The 16,185-nt window shown below is 46.7% G+C and overlaps 1 protein-coding gene across 1 annotated transcript in view; it reads left to right on the forward strand.

Annotated features, from left to right (window-relative positions):
- Positions 1-1,893: 1,893 nt before the first annotated feature.
- Positions 1,894-16,185, forward strand: part of LOC125945863 (uncharacterized) — a 56,775-nt gene continuing 42,483 nt past the window's right edge. Inside the window, exons 1-2 of the mRNA XM_049668217.1 lie at positions 1,894-1,974; positions 13,278-13,356. Coding sequence (XP_049524174.1) covers positions 1,957-1,974; positions 13,278-13,356 — 97 coding nt within the window. The 5' untranslated portion in view covers positions 1,894-1,956. The remainder of the gene's footprint in view (positions 1,975-13,277; positions 13,357-16,185) is intronic.

Raw genomic sequence — 16,185 nt, forward strand, 5'->3', positions numbered from 1 at the left:
TCTAATCTTTCCCCAGTTACCTCCGGTGTGCCGCAGGGCAGCGTAGTCGGTCCATTATTATTTCTTATTTATATAAATGATTTACCTAATAACATTTCTTCCTGTATGCGAATTTTCGCGGATGATTGTATCATCTACCACTCGTCGCCTCTAAGTCTTTAGGTTACCTACGCCGTAACCTCAGATATTCAGCGGCTAATATTCGCAAACTAGCCTACCTTACTGTTGTTCGCTTACAATTTGAGTTTGCACCTTCCATTTGGCCGCCCTATCATAATAACCTGGTCACCACATTAGAATTCATCCAAAATAGGGCCGCACGATTCATCTCAAGAAACTATAGCTACCATTCAAGCGTCACTCAGATTAAAACTGATGTTTCTCTCCAATCTTTAGGCACACGCCGTGACATCGCTCAATTAACAACATTTCACAAGTATGTACACTCCAATATATCATCTTCCTTTCACCTGGATGTCCCATCCCGCCCGTCCAAAAAATTGCACAATAATTTGAGTTTTACACGGATCCATGGTGACAGCATGTCTTGCTTTAGCGCAACTCAGTTTGAGTATGAAGGGGAAAAAAGGAACAGGTGACAGGGTAAGCTTGTCTTGCTTTCGCCTAAAGCAAGACAAGCTTACGATTCACCAACTTGCCCAATCTGCAGTACTTCCGAACTATGGTGACACTTTAGCTTTCAATTCATCAGCACTTCGATGAGCCATCAGATTATGGAATAACCTACCAGACAGCCTCGCATCTCTGTCTAATCATGATACATTACATCACCAACTTATTGCACATTTCACTGAGACCGCTGTTTAGCATGCTCAGTTCATATTTTGAAGTTCTTTCCCCTGATTTCCTGTTAAGCATTTCGTTTCCTTTTTCTTGTTACATTTTGTTTGATTTACATCTGCTATAACAGGCTTTGTCAAATTACGCACGTATACATGCGTCATTCCCTTTTTATTCAATTGTGCGCTTTAAACTGTATACTGTATCTCTTGATATTTTCGCATTGCTTAGTCTCCTCTTCTTTACTGCGATTATGTGCTCATTTTTTTTTTAATTTTTACCCTGTATTGTACTTTCTCATTTTCATCTGATTGGGTTCACAGTTGAGGTATTTTTCGCCCCCCTTAAACAATGCCCTACGGGCATGTAAGGTACTCCAAAAAAATAATAAAAAAGAATAACGTCCGGTCGGCTACCCTACACCGAGGGACTGGGAAAGGGAACACAGATGCCAGGATGAGAGAGGAGGGAAGGAAAAAAGGAAATTAGCAGTGAGTTCTCTGACGCGCGTGGTGTTGAACTAGTCACAGACGTTCGGACAAGCCCGTCGTCCTCAAGATGCAAAAAAAGTGCCTTCACCGCTCTAGGGGTCGACGAGCGATTGGGGTGGTGTTCCCGCAGTACCTCCTCGGAAAGGGGCCGCCCTGGCCGGGATTTGACCCCGTGATTTTGTGCTTAGCAGCTCAACACCATAGCCATTAAGCAACCACGACGAATCGTACTGGGGGTGTGGTGTGGAAGAAGTGGAGGTAATAAATTATATGTGTACCGACATAGTGTGCTGGAACAAATTTCAGTGCTGTTTCCGCAATACAGTACTTTCAATTCATGGACGGTAACTTAAATATTGTTGTTGGCATTTGTGCGAAAAATGTGGCACCAGAATTTAGCAATCAAAATTCTTATTTTAGCGGCTACGATATTGAAGTAACATGTTTGATATTGCTGTTTTTAGAACAGCTGCCTGAAAATACCGATCAGTTTCTTACAGCTAAATTATCTTGATCCATGAATTTCTTATTCAGTTGTAAGTAAGGAAGTGATGGATTATTTTCTTCAACCATTTATTTACTCCCTGTCTCCCTCTTTCTGCAGGAAGCCACTGGTCACCGGTATATGAGCATTTCGTACTAAATTAGAGAGAGAGAGAGATAAATGAAGAGAGAAATGTGGGTAAGTTAACCAAGGACTTGCCCGGTTGGCTACCCTGCACTTGGGGAGGGGGAAGGGGAAGAATAGATGAGGAGAGAAAAGAAAAATAATAGAGTCAATCATTCCCAGATACAGTCACAGTATAATCTCCTCTGTCACAATTGTTCGTATAATCCAGTATTCTTCGCCAACTGCAGAAGGGCTTTTGTGGCCTTTTGCATGTAAGAATGCATAGGCCATGACCCAAGGACCTTTTTTTCCGAGAGCGTTCTGTTATCTAACAGGTTGAGTTTAGAGTGTGAAAGGACGGACAGCGACATAGAAGAAGGTGCTCGAGAGTGTCATCACACCCGCACAAATCGCACGCCGCACTGTTGTCCATCCCTGTTAGGAACGAATAGGCGTTGGTAAATGCGATGCACAACCGCATGCGATGCAGTAAAGTTGTTTCGCGACGCGAGAGTTCAGGTGGTAGGTGAAGTCTCTTGTTAGGGTCAAGAGAGTGCAAACGTGGGTTGGTGAAACACGGTGAACTCCATCGTAGAAGTCTGATATGGCGACCAAGTTATTGAAGTTGCCGCGCAGCATCCGTTCTTGAGGGTGCTATAGGAACCCGCTGATGTTTTTGATGAGCCAAGCGTGCAGCTTCGTCTGCGCTGTCGCAATGGCTCGGCAACCATTGAAATGCAATGTCGTGTCCTTCTTCGAGCGCGTGATGATCAACGTGCCTTATTTCATGCACTAGCTGCTGGTGTAACCCATGACGTAGGGCACAGTGCAGATTTTGTAGAGCCGCTTTGGAATCACTGAAAATGGCCCAACGATTTGGCGGCTGCTGGAGCACGTAATTGAGTGCACCTTGAAGAGTCGCAAGTTCTGATGTTGTAGACGTGGTATTGTGCGAATAAGAAGAATGTGTGTTGCACATGGGTAACAATACAAAGCTCGCTAAGCGCCAACGTAAGCAGCTTCGTGCGCTTTTCGCGGTAGCGCGACTTGACCCGAAGGTAAATTCTTTCGTTTTCAACAAAATGTGCTCATATATTTAGTCCTTAGTAAACAACCGCGAACATCGCCCATCACAGATGAGTATCCGATATATATATATATATATATATATATATATATATATATAAAAAAACACCGCATATCCACGGGGTGAATGATGATGAGTGGGTGGAGCTCCGGAGGGAATCATCGGTAAACCGTGAATCTTCCGTGTAATTCGCCCAGTCTCGCCGCACTAAATCGAACGATTGACTTCCACCAATGACACGCGCCATATATGACGTCATTCCTATTTTATAACAGCGCCCTTCATTATAATTGCGCCATCTCCCGCTTAAGGGGACGCTAGCACAAACGCGTTAGAAACGTGCAGTACTCTCTAGTAAGGGGGAGAGGCCACAGCGTCTTACGCAGCCGTTTACACATTCCGGAACGTGCACCGCGTTTGCCGACGCCATCACATGACTGCTGAGAGAGTATAACCCCCGTATTCATAAACGCGCTGAGCCGTGCTTCCTCAAGGGCTGCAGAAGATAGCGCCAACCTTTCCCTTTCCCTCAAGAACCACTTATCATCATATCCTCGACTTGAACTTGACTTGCCACCGCCTTCAACGCGTTTCGAACGCGCTGCGCAAGGCGGTGGCAAGTCAAGTTCAAGTCGAGGAGCGTTTATGAATACGGGGGTAAGGCAGAGAGGCCACAGCGTCTTACACCAGCTTCTTACATGGGCGCGCGCGTTTTTGTCGCTGTGTGGACGTACCTTAAAGGTACGTGTCGCGCGCGTTTTTGTCGCTAGTCAGGACGTACGTCCACACTAGCGACAAAAAATGCGCGCGTCACGCCGCGCGCGGCGAGCGATGCTGTCGCGCGGGGCAAGATTCACGAAAAGCGGCAGCAACGCGCGGCAAACGCTCGATACGTCCACACTAGCGACAAAAACGCGCGCGACACGTAGCTTTAAGGTACGTCCACACAGCGACAAAAACGCGCCCGACACGCCGCGCGCGGCGAGCGATGCTGTCGCGCGCGGCAAGATTCACGAAAAGCGGCAGCAACGCGCGGCAAACGCTCGAATGGGTGCGAGACCCATTTTTTGCGGCAGCCGCAAAACGAGCACCAATCAGAAGCGAGCTGCGCAGTTGTGGCGCCACCTGTCGTAAAAGCAAAGAATCATAATGGATGGGCTCTGAGATCGAACAGTGACACGCACGCCGTAAAATCTCAGAGGCCATGTCCAGTCAAGGGGGCTGTTTGTGTAAGGCTTCGCACACCGCCACCGAGACATCGACGAAGAATTCGCCTCGCAATGGAGGCGTTTTTGGAAACCGTTCGCGGATATGCGTGCCTCTATGTCAAATCGAACGTCGATTTTAAGGACAAGGAGCTGTGTGCCAACCGCTGGCACATGCGGGAAAGCAGAGTGTGCGCCTGGCTCTCAGTGTCCCTGTACCGCCATATAGGGCGCACCCAAAACTTTCTCGTCCGCTCTCTGGCACGTCGACGTTGCACAAGTAAAGAACAAATCAGTATTATAGTGTTCACAGTCACCAGTAGCTCCGCGTCCGTATCCGACATGGCTAAGCGTGACCGGCACTGGCGCAAAGAAACACAGACACTTCCAATTGAACACGAAACCAGCAGAACGGAGAGCGCGTTGTCACGAGAAGTATCGAATGGAACGAGACAACGCGGCACTCTACGCGCCATTGCCGCGTGCCGCAAAACGCGAGTGTGGACTTGCCCGCGCGAGTCTGCCGCGCGAGCGCTTGCCGCTTGCGGCGTGTCGCGCGCGTTTTTGTCGCTAGTGTGGACGTACCTTTACGCGCTAGCACAAACGCGTTAGAAACGCGCAGTCTTTCGTTAATGTTGGGTATTTTTTGTCATCGTGGTGCGTGTGTCCATGTGCGCCTCGTGGAGTAGTGGCTAGCCCCGCGTGCTCGGAAGCGAGGGGTCCCTGGTTCGATTCCGCGCTACGGACACAACTTTCGGAATTTTATTGCGATAGCAATTATATGGACACTCCAAAGCAGATTTCTGCCGTCGCCGTTGCCGTGAGGTTCCGTATGACGTCAATGGAGATGAAATCGTAGCCGCGCGCCGCCGAACGCTGTATGTGCGAGTGAAAGGGGGCCAGGGACGCGCTCTTTCACGGGGAGTGAACCCACGGCGGAGAACAAACGCGCGTTCTGCGCCGTGCTTCCTTAAGGGCTGCAGAAGTAGGCGTCTCTTTCCTCCTTTACAATCACCATATATGTAGAGCAAACGCGCCTTCGATTCCACGCTACGGACACACCTTTCGGATTTTTTTTTCATAAAAGTAGACGTGGCTACCTACTACGACGACGACTACTACATACAACAGAGGAGGGACAGACCCACACCCTAAGGAGCTTCGCCCCTAAAAAAAATTCCGAAAGTTGTGTCACTACAATGAATGCTTTCACAGAGGCGTTTCCCTTCACAAACACTGGACCAGCGAAGTCGACGCCCGTGATATGTCACGCGTCAATATGAACTATTTTTACTTTGTCACAATATGAAATTAATTATTCAGGTACACAGAAATTGGAGCTTCATTCCGTAGCCACTGAGATTTTACACTTGTTAATAATATTTATCTCTGGGCTATTTCAACTATAGTAAGGTCATAATGGGGACAGCACCGACTTTCAACTTGTGTATTAAACATCCCTTTATATTTTTGAACAAGAGCATAAAGCAGGCATTCCAGTTTATTCCTTCAGTTCATATACTCCTCTTTCGTGGGATACTAAGGGCACAAGTTGTAAGCCTTTCACAGCTTCAAGGGAAGACAGGAAGTGTTCAGTGGGCGTAGGGCTACTCTGTAATGGAATAATCAGTTCTTTCAGTGGTCATTAAAGATTTATAAGATGCCCATCAAGTGTGTGTTTGGTTGGATAATGGAAATGTAACGAGTGCATGATTGATGTTGACAGCCATGCTAGTTGGAGTGCATAATACTTCGCAAAGAATTGGATGAAAACATAGGCGCCTCTGCTCTCTAACCTACTCAGAACACCCCTTGCATTATTTCTCATCTGACTCTGCACTCAATCTTAAGTACACGAATTTACTATGTACAAAAATGCACCGATTTCATTTTGCCTTATAAAGTTTTGCCTGCAAAAGCCATAAATCTAACGGGCTTTTCTTTTTGCTCGATTATATGTTCGCATTAACGAATCGCTCAACAAGTGTTCCACGCTGATTCTCTCACAGTTCTTTCCACTTAACACATCCCTGCTTCCAGTTGCAAACTTGGCGGGCAAGTAGATTTAGTCACCATCATCGAAATCTCAAATACCCGCCAGAAACACACGGTTGAGTGTCATAGAAGGAGATACAGCAATTTTACATCTGTCAAAATAATTTTTCATTTTAAAGTGACTATGTGGCTTTTAATTAAGGCGTAAGGTGCGCAACACCGTGTATGCAACCGTCAAAAGGCCTCGCTCCTGCTTCCAGAGGTCTAAACGGTATTAATGAACTGGTCCCTTGAGCACGTACGTAAACAATGCCTCAAACCTGAAGTGATCTGCGCTAATGCTCCCGCTTGCTTCAACCCTATTAGGGAAGCCATGACATGACATGACAAGAACTTTATTTCAGTCCTGAGGAACTAAGATCTAGGCGAGCCGAAGGCTCCCCCAGATTAAGTCGGTGGCTCCGCCCACGATGGGACCGGGAGACCAAGTCCCGTCGCGATGTCGTGGGCCCTCTGGACAGCCTGGTGTTGGATTTGAAGATTGCTGCTCTTGAGGGATTCCTCCCATTGCTCTTTCGTGATGGGTGGAGAGGCGTTAAGGGCTGGGCACAACCAGAGCATGTGATCAAAAGAGCATGAGTCATGACCACATTTGGAGCACGACTGTGAATGGTCAGGGTCTATCCTGTTAAGGGACCGGGGAGTGGGATACGAACGGGTTTGCAGAAGTCTGAGTGTGCTAGCCTGAGGTTTGTTCAATTTGGGGTGGGGGGGTGGAAATTTCCTCCTGCCGAGACGATAATGGGAAACAATTTCGTGGAAGGTACATAATGGATCTTTGTGGATGTTGACCTCGTTCCGAGCCTGGCTACCCCTGACAGCGCGGTACGTGAAATCGCGCGCTATCCGGTGGGCCTGCTCGTTAGGATTACATCCGAGCGGGTTAACTGAGGCATCTATATGGGCTGGGAACCACGAGATGTGGTATCCTCCTTCGCTGCTCTCCCGAGTTCTTTGAAGTGCTTTGTTCACAATATGGTTCGCCTTTTCAGACACTAGTGCGGCCGAGAAGGATCTAACTGCTGTGCGTGAGTCCGAGAAGATGATAAGGGGAACTTTTGCGCTGTGAAAAGCCAGAGCGATCGCCGCTTCCTCCGCCACATGTGCAAACTTAGTATAGACAGAAGCTGCATTAAGCAAGTTGCCCTCCGCGTCTACAACCGAGACATCGAACTTATCCCCACTGTCATATCTGGCAGCATCGACAAAGAGGGCCCCTAGTTTGTGCTGATTGATCTTTTTAAGGATCGACTTGGCTCTCGCGAATCTTCTACCCTCGTTATGCACTGGGTGGATGTTTCGCGGTACGGGGTCAACCATGATGCGAGTTCTGGCTTGCTGGGTCAGGCTAATTTTGGTCCCCGGTTCATGTCTGGGTTGGATACCCGCTTCTTCTAAAATTTTGATCCCTGGCTTAGAGGACGACAATCTCATTATTTGAGCCACTGTGTGAGCTTCTATTAGCTCATCGATAGTGTTGTGGAGTCCTAGCTCCAGCAGCTTCTCGGTGCTCGTGGACTGCGGAAGGCCGAGCACGCGCTTGATACCGGTTCTGATTAGAGAGTCGAGTTTGGCCTTTTCCGCCTTACCCCAATTAAGGTACGGCGCGATGTAGGTAACATGACTTAAGAAGAATGCCTGGTAAGCTCTGAGCAGATTGTCCTCTTTGAGACCGCCTCTCCGATTTGAGATGCGGGCTAAAAGTCTTAGGACATTACTAGCCTGTCCAGTGAGCCTGTTGAGGGCCGTCGAGTTACAGCACTTAGCATCAATGTGGAGACCTAGAATCTTGATCGAGTCCATCCTTGGTATGGGATGTCCATTCTTAGCTCGAATTTCTATCGGCAGAGTTTTCAGAGGCTCAAGGTTTCTGACCCCTTGTCGGGACTGTCGGTATAACAGTAGTTCTGATTTAGCGGGGGAGAGTTCAAGGCCCGTGCTGGCAAGAAAGTTTTCCGTTGCCTCCAACGCGCTTTGTAACGAGTGTTCGAGCATGGCAAGCGAGCCGCCCGGCGCCCAGATCGTGATGTCGTCCGCATATATGGCGTGACCCACGTTTGGGATTGCATCGAGGCAAGTGGAGAGCTTGTGCATGGCTATATTAAATAACAGTGGGGAGAGGACCGAGCCCTGCGGGGTGCCGCAGTTGCCTAGCTGGTAGGGCCCTCCCGAGACCGTGCCTAGTCGGAGGTGTGCCTTGCGATCCGCGAGGAAAGATTTGGTGTAGTCATGAAAACGCTGACCCAGGTTAAGAGAGGAAATCTCTGTTAGCCATACTTATGAAATTTGGCATGAAAATAGATAAAAGGTAAGAAATGAAAATGTGCCTGCTTCATGCCATCCCCTGAAATTCAGAATGACTGTAATTTGTATTTGCTTCCTTATATTTGGGTGGCGTTAAATTATGCTAGCAGCAAACCAAGCATGAGGTTTTGCTTTTTATAACCAGCGCAGGTGCCCTGCTCATTGTAAGTATAATTTCACTAAGCGCATCTGCAATCTGATTGTACCACTCTTTTTTGTCACGTGCATAAATCTGTTGAGAGGCCAGTACAAAAAAAAGTCAGTTGTAAAACTAATCAGCTATTTTTCAAAACATATTTTTAACTTTTTAATGACACTTGCTCCTATGTGCATGTCTCCAGAGAGCATACTTTATCTTGACTTACCCATCAGAGATGTTACAGAAATTACGAAGTCAAGGTGATTGCCAAGAGCATGTGAGAACTTTCATCTTTGTGTGACACAATGGCTTTTGAAAGTTTTCATGCCATTTGGTTACATGGTACCCCCAGTATACCCACATTTTAGTTTTCTCGTCCAAATTGCATGGCAACGCATTTTGATGCTTTGGAGTGCTCTCCTCTGTACCATGTGGAGTCATGCTGAGCTGGCACCTTGACACCATTTTGCCCTTGCAGCTGCCGTCTTGAGTTTTATAAAACGGATGCCTGAAAAATATTGCGCGCGGAAATGAACACGAGGAAATATTGTGAAACCATGCCAAGACAGTCAAGGAAAAAGGTCATGGCACTAAGAAACCTTAGCACTAAGTATTTCTACTGTAATGCATGTGAAATATGTAAATGACTGTAATAGTCAACTTCCAAACCAATTTCATTTTTTAGACTTAAGCAAAGAAAAAAGAAAAGTGGCCGTTAGGCCTCAGTCCAGCACCAGTGTTACAAAACTTCTGGAAAATGAAATATTGGTCATTGTTGGCACTTCGTAAACGCATCCCCTCCTCTAGGGGAGAGAACAGTGGTGGTATTGTCTGCATCTCATTTCTGACGTTATCACCAAATATAATTACTCAAGAGAATTAGGCCTCTTTGGCTTGTCTAAAACAAAAGAAATCAGGCGCCAAAGTAAAGTGAACATAGCTAGTGCAGTTAAGAAAAGTATAAAGACTACACTCGGCGTACACAAGTGGCCAACGATAACGCAAATGTGGTGCTAGAAGAATGAGGGGACATGACATGAAAAGGAGTTAAACCACCTTAAAAGAAACCCCTCAAACTTATGAGACTGAATTCTGTACGCTCTGCTTATGTTGCAATTGAAGCTGATTACACTATGAAGCACACAAGTCTGCAGTCATTTAACTGAACAGTGAAGCGTGTAGTTTTTATGTAAGCTACCAAATAGCAAAGAGCGCAAAGCTGTATGACGAATTCAGATGTGTCACAAACACTGCTTGTGACACATTCTAGGTGCGTGCCCACTGTGCCTCCCCCCCCCCCCCCCTTGAATTATGACACTGCTTAAGCCATAATTTGAGGATCATATTTGCGGTAGGCATGACAATATGGTCATCTAGTTCAATGGCTATTACTGGGTGGGATTATAAGAAGGGGTAGCAAGGCCTATTAACGGAAGCTTACCCACATTTCAAGCATGACAAGAAACAGTTCACTGCGTCCTGCATCTAAGCTTTTTAAAAGCATGAACTTATCTTCATTTATGAGGTACGCAGTTCGAGTCATTTTTGACGGACTCGACTCTTGCTGCAGTTTGAAATCTAGCATTTTACATTCTTAAAGGCATGTAAAAGCTTCAGTTAGACCAACGTTATTAGACCAACGCATAGTTTGTGCATGACAAACGACTGGTAAACTGCAAGGCAACATTTTTTTTGATACTTTATTTCTCCACGAAAAATATCCAGATGGTAAATACATGTGAATCTGCCCTGCAATAGCAACATGCACAGCTTACGCTTGAAACCTACAGAGGAAGGTTGATTTAGTCGTTCGTGCGACATAATTTTTAAGTGACACCTCATACTAGCAAATGCACAGCCAAATCGAAAACAGCAAACGTGGAGACCGAGCCAATAGCAACAATGTACAACGTCCCTGCCACTGCAAACCTACAACAATAGCCATTATATTCGATTCCAGTGCATAACTCGCCGCTTGACCAGTCACCGAGTCCATACACAAAGCGCCTCTTCACATTCGCACCGTGCTCGGAAACCGCAACACGAGACACAAAATCAGACATAAATTCACACAAATTTAATACATTGGCAAAAAAGGTGAGTTTTATTCAGCCGAACACAAGAATTCCCAATGCGTATTCAGGCAGTTTGGCATTAGGCGCTAAACTGACCTCACACAGCGTGCAGCTGTATGCGTGCGGTAAGTTTCTAACTGGCGCTAGCGCTGCACTTAACTTCACTGGCCGCAAATAACCCATGAGAAACTAACTGTCAAGCGCGCACCTTAATATAACGAAAGCATGCCGCCAACAAGCTGACGCCTTTTGTTATGTAATTCCTTAGTTAAACAGCGCTCCGCACTGAATAAATTCAAACACATAATACACAGGCTAAGCACGCTCCGCATTGGCACGGAATCATGGGCTCAACCTTTTTATGCGACGCCGCGCCTCACTTATTATTGAACACAGCGTGCTTCACTCAGAGTTTGCGAATTTGAAAGCTCTTACGGATAGCGGCAAGTGATAAAATCACATGCAGTCATCGCGACGACTGGATTTTTCTATTGACATCGAATGACGCAGCACGCATACCTAGGGTGCAATCTTGTACGCGTTCCAAAATGGAACGGAGGCGGTCCGTTCTATCGAGCCGCACATGATTGGTCAATTTGAACCGTGAGCCGCACACGATTGGTTAATTTGAACCGTGACGATCAAATTGACCAATCGTGTGCGGCTCGATGGAACGGACCGCTTCCGTTCCATTTTGGAACGCGTACAACATCGCGCCCCTAATCCGTTGGCGGCTTAACAGGCTTAACTTCGCGATCACTGCCTGGCGATAGCATGTCATATACGCAGAATGTGTCATGTAAGTTAGAAATCACTTACCGTGGAGTATTTGTTGTTCAATCCAACGAACGATGAACGACTGTCCTCTTTTCGCGGCGGTGAAACGTGGCTGACAAGAGTTTTCTTGGATGGCCTTGGCGCCCGCCACCTGCCCGGGCATGCCGGCTGAACGGATCGTCTTTCTCCGGCGCTGTGCTGTTCCGCGATATTGTGCGGGCGCGCGGTGGGGCGACTCCGAAACAATTAGTGCGCTGATCTCCGCACCAGTTTGCGCGCTGAATGCCTGTTCTCTTACAAGAAAAACGATGCACTCTTTGCTCTGCCTGCACGAGCGATACATCGCCATGTTCCCGACAAGCCTCATGCAGTTTAAGCAACAGTATATGCTATGTTTTTCTCTCTGTTGCCGCAAGTGTGGAAAGGGCATTCCACTCTCTCTAAGATGGACGGAGTAGAAATAACATTCACTCTCGCTGGGGATAGAGTGAACAATGCATTTCACTCTCCCCGACATTTTGCGAGAGTAAAACAATGCCTTGAAGAGTAAATCGGCCCCTTCTGTCCCGCGATACTCTCCCTAGTTTTTAGAGTGTTGTCGACACGATAGGGTGGATTTTGCTCAGGTGACAGCATCACAAGCAGCGCGCAGGATATGTATGTTGACACGACACAAATTTCCGCCATGAGGACCACTCTCGTGAGAAATGCAGTAATATGCGTTAACCACAAAATATCATCAGATATGTTTTTAACACGAAAGTGTTTTATGCCGGGGTCCACCAAGACTTCACTGACGTATTTTCGTCACGGAAATACGTCATAGAACATAATACAAAGAAAGAAACCAGAAGAAAAATTTCCACAAACATGCAAAATTTGGGAATCGAACCCACGACCTCTCGGTCCGCGACGATAGATCGCCGAGCGTTTAACCCATTGCGCCACAAACGCCTTTGCAGAGAGCTACACAGACGCGCCTTATATATCTAACACTCCTCCGTGTACCCGCGCTCTTGTTCGGGGCGGTGCCGCCGCCTACGAGCAGAAAAGAGAAGTACTGCATTATGACACTAACGCGCACCGACAGTGAACGCTTCGGTGGTCTCACCACTACGACGCCTCGATGCCAGCATTCGAAGGGACGCTGGCATCAAGAAGCACTACCAACGCCACCTAGGTGGCGTTGGTAGTGGCGTTCACCGTACTCAGCACAGCGCAGCGTGGCCTCCGCAATTAGCTCTGAAAATGTTTCTGAAGTTGATCGCGGAGGCTGCAATTACGACGCGCTGTACGCGCTGATTTGACTCGGTGACGATTCAGTTACGTGCTTTGTCTTGCGCGTTGTATTAGTGTGTCAGTTACGTGCTTCGTCTTTCGCGTTGTGCTAGCGTGTGCAGCGTAGTGCAGCTTCCATATGCACGACGGTTGCTCATGGTCATCGACGTTGGTAGTCGTGATGGAGGAGACGTGCCACCAGGCGTCAGCGTGGGTGCATCAACGCCTAAGGGCGCTTTAGCCACAAAACACCAATAGACATTATATATCAATGTGCAATAAACATTACACTACTTCTGTGAAGACACGTTTCACTTTCGTGTTCTATACCGATTCCTATATAAGAGGGATCAACCACATTCATCAGATATGTTTTTTTAGAAAAAGCTTCCACCAAAACTGAAAATCCACTTGGTCTCTTTGAAACTACTCACAGGCGAACACTTCTTTTACAGCAGAAAATGAAGATCTCGCTGGGTGTTTTCCTTGTTTTACCGACAATCTGTGAACCGTCATCTTCATCTTACGGATGGCGTAAGTTAAAATTTACACGATATAACCACAGCTATTTTATGCTTATTTTGATATAGCAATTTTGTTTGCTTTCTGAGAAATTCCCCTTCTAGAAATTAACAATAAGAAACAGTTTATTTGTAACACGTGTTCTGTCTCGTGTGAGTGCCGTACACCAGAGAGGACTTCAATAACACTGAATAGCTATCGTCGTTTCAACGGACTTTCCGGCCGGATTTACGCTTCCAGTGTCACTTCAAACGCGTCGTTTATTCCTTGTTTACTTGATTCTTTTCTTTATTTATTTTTTTGGATACACTTTGGTGCTGAGAAATAGACGGTGGCTAATGCGTAATTGCCAAATGAATCACCTTTGAAACGAATATCTTAACAGCGGAGCTGTTTAAATTGGCCGTAAGTCCGTGACGCGTAAATAAAGTGTGCGCCGATCCTGGCGGTCGTGCTAAGCGCAATGGCACATAACCCTGTGAACTAGCGAAGCTGAGCCTGGCAAAGGCTACCTAAGCATTGTTGGGACTCAGTCATCGATAGCCAATCGATAGCGAATCAATAGCTAATCGATAATCGATCAATAATCAGTAGGAGGAGGAGGAGAGAAAGAGAAGTCAGGGATGTTAATCAGAAATGCCTCTGGTTGGCTACCCTACTCTGGGGGACGAACAACAGGGAATAGAAAGGAGAGATAGAGAGCGGAGGAGGGGGGAGGAAGGACAAGGTGAGCTCGCGCACGCACGCGGAGGGCCTGAGCAATTCAAAGGCGTTCGCATAGGCCAGTAACCCTCAAGAAAGACAACAGTGCCTTCACAGCTTTGTGGGCCGACGAGCGATGGGGACGGTCTTCAAGGAGCACCTGCACGGACAACGGTCGATCGCAAAGTCGTCGCAATGCGTTCGATAATGTTTGTCTTTCCGACTGAAATCGATCGCAGTGACACAATAAATGTTCTATGTTCTCTTCGCTGCCGCGAAGTAAATTCCGGAAAATGTTGGGGATTACTTGGTAGTTGATAGCCTAGCACAAATACGTGGTCAACACCTTGCGATAGCCAATAAAAAGCTAATCAATAATCGATCAATAATCAAGAAATTCCGGAAAATGCTGGGGATGACTTGGTAGTGCTTAGCCTAGCCCAAAAGCGATGACAAGCTAGGTGCCCATCAACTCCACTGTCTCTTTAGCATTGCACCTCTGGTGCAAGCTACGCTAACTTTTTTATATGTTCAGAAACAAGTATATCTGTCCATTCTTCCGCATTGTAATATAATGACAATCCTTTATTAGAAGTTACGACTATACAGACACAGTATTTACTGTCTTCCCAAAAGTCCTGTTGGCGTGTTATCCAATATATATATATATATATATATATATATATATTATTGAAAAACGCTAGGTAGAGAAATAGCCCGTTGCTAAGAGATTATGTTACTGGGAGGACAGGCTGATTTAAAAAGCAAAGTTTGTCGATGCTTTCTGAAACACCAAGGTATTCCTTGTACAAGGTTCAGCGTGCGCGATATGTCTGCAGTGTGCATCCCATTTGAAGTCCACTGGGCCGTGGACAACAACGGTCGCCGCGGTTTCATTTACTCCGTATTTTACACCGTTTCTGTTCGTTATTGCTCAAAGTGGCCGGCCAAGGCCGGCCGCGAAAAGACAGTCGGGGCGGCGCTGCTCTGTGTAGACAGAACGGCTTCTATACACTATCGTCGTTTGCAGTCTCCAGCATTTCGTAGGCGCGTGCGCGTTTGCACTCGCCATCTGACGCTACTGGCTCTGGCACCTGAACCCAATGCTACCTGAAAATGTGAAGCCCGATGCTACCCACAATAACGTGAAAGCATTTTTTTTACGTTGTACAATCGCCGGCAAGGATTTTCATGCTTCCGTAAAAATACATGCGGGCGTCCCTTGCATTCTGCGCTCTGTGTCAGTCTTGTCGAGATTACCCGCCTCGATTATAAATTTTTTGGTCCCATAGAGCCTCGTATACTTACTTTTTGGACAATGCTGGCAGACGGCCTCTACAAGCTAATAAAAACATAAACAGCGTTTTAAAGCCACAAGAATTGCGATAATAAGCGGCCTTTTACAGCACAGCGAAAGCTTGCGATGCGCGTCTTTGAGCTCATAAAACCCCCTTTCGCCACTTGGCGACTGCTGTAGAAACTCGAGAGGTGCGGCGACGCGCCTGCGGCACTCGTTTGGCACCTCTCCTATTCTACCACCGTGATATGGACTATATGGGACTCTACTTTGGGCTCAGTAAAGATCCATCTTTGTTTTACTGATGAATGTTTTTGTTGCCATTCGATATCAAGTTCCCTCGATAACCACCAAGTACCGCTTACCTCTGTGGTTTATACTCCGAAGCCGCAAGTATGATATAATTGCTCCGCAGCTTTCCTTTTTATATTTTATATATACTTTCACCATGTTGTAAGCATCACAGAAACCAAGGGCGCTATAACGTAAAATGATTCCAAACTGTTTTAAATCCAATTTCTGCAATCAGCCTCCAAGATTGGTCAAAACATTTTCGGGCCACTCCCAACTTCGCCTGTCTGTCACGCGACGTCACGAAAACCGCGATAGCTCCCCATCTGATATAACGTGTACACACTGATTATGCATGATTAAACCACACAAAAGAAAAATAACCATTCCTGATTCGACGCCTTTTCACCATTAGCCCTCTGCTATTGGTCCAATGTTTTCTGGCTACACCCACTACGCCTGTCTGTCACGCGACCTCACAAAACCGCGAAAACTCAGCACGTCAAAGTGACGTGTACGCGAAAAAAAATCATTATATGCCGAACAAAACT

This window comes from Dermacentor silvarum, chromosome 5 (assembly GCF_013339745.2).
Source record: "Dermacentor silvarum isolate Dsil-2018 chromosome 5, BIME_Dsil_1.4, whole genome shotgun sequence".
In the NCBI taxonomy this organism is placed as follows: domain Eukaryota; kingdom Metazoa; phylum Arthropoda; class Arachnida; order Ixodida; family Ixodidae; genus Dermacentor; species Dermacentor silvarum.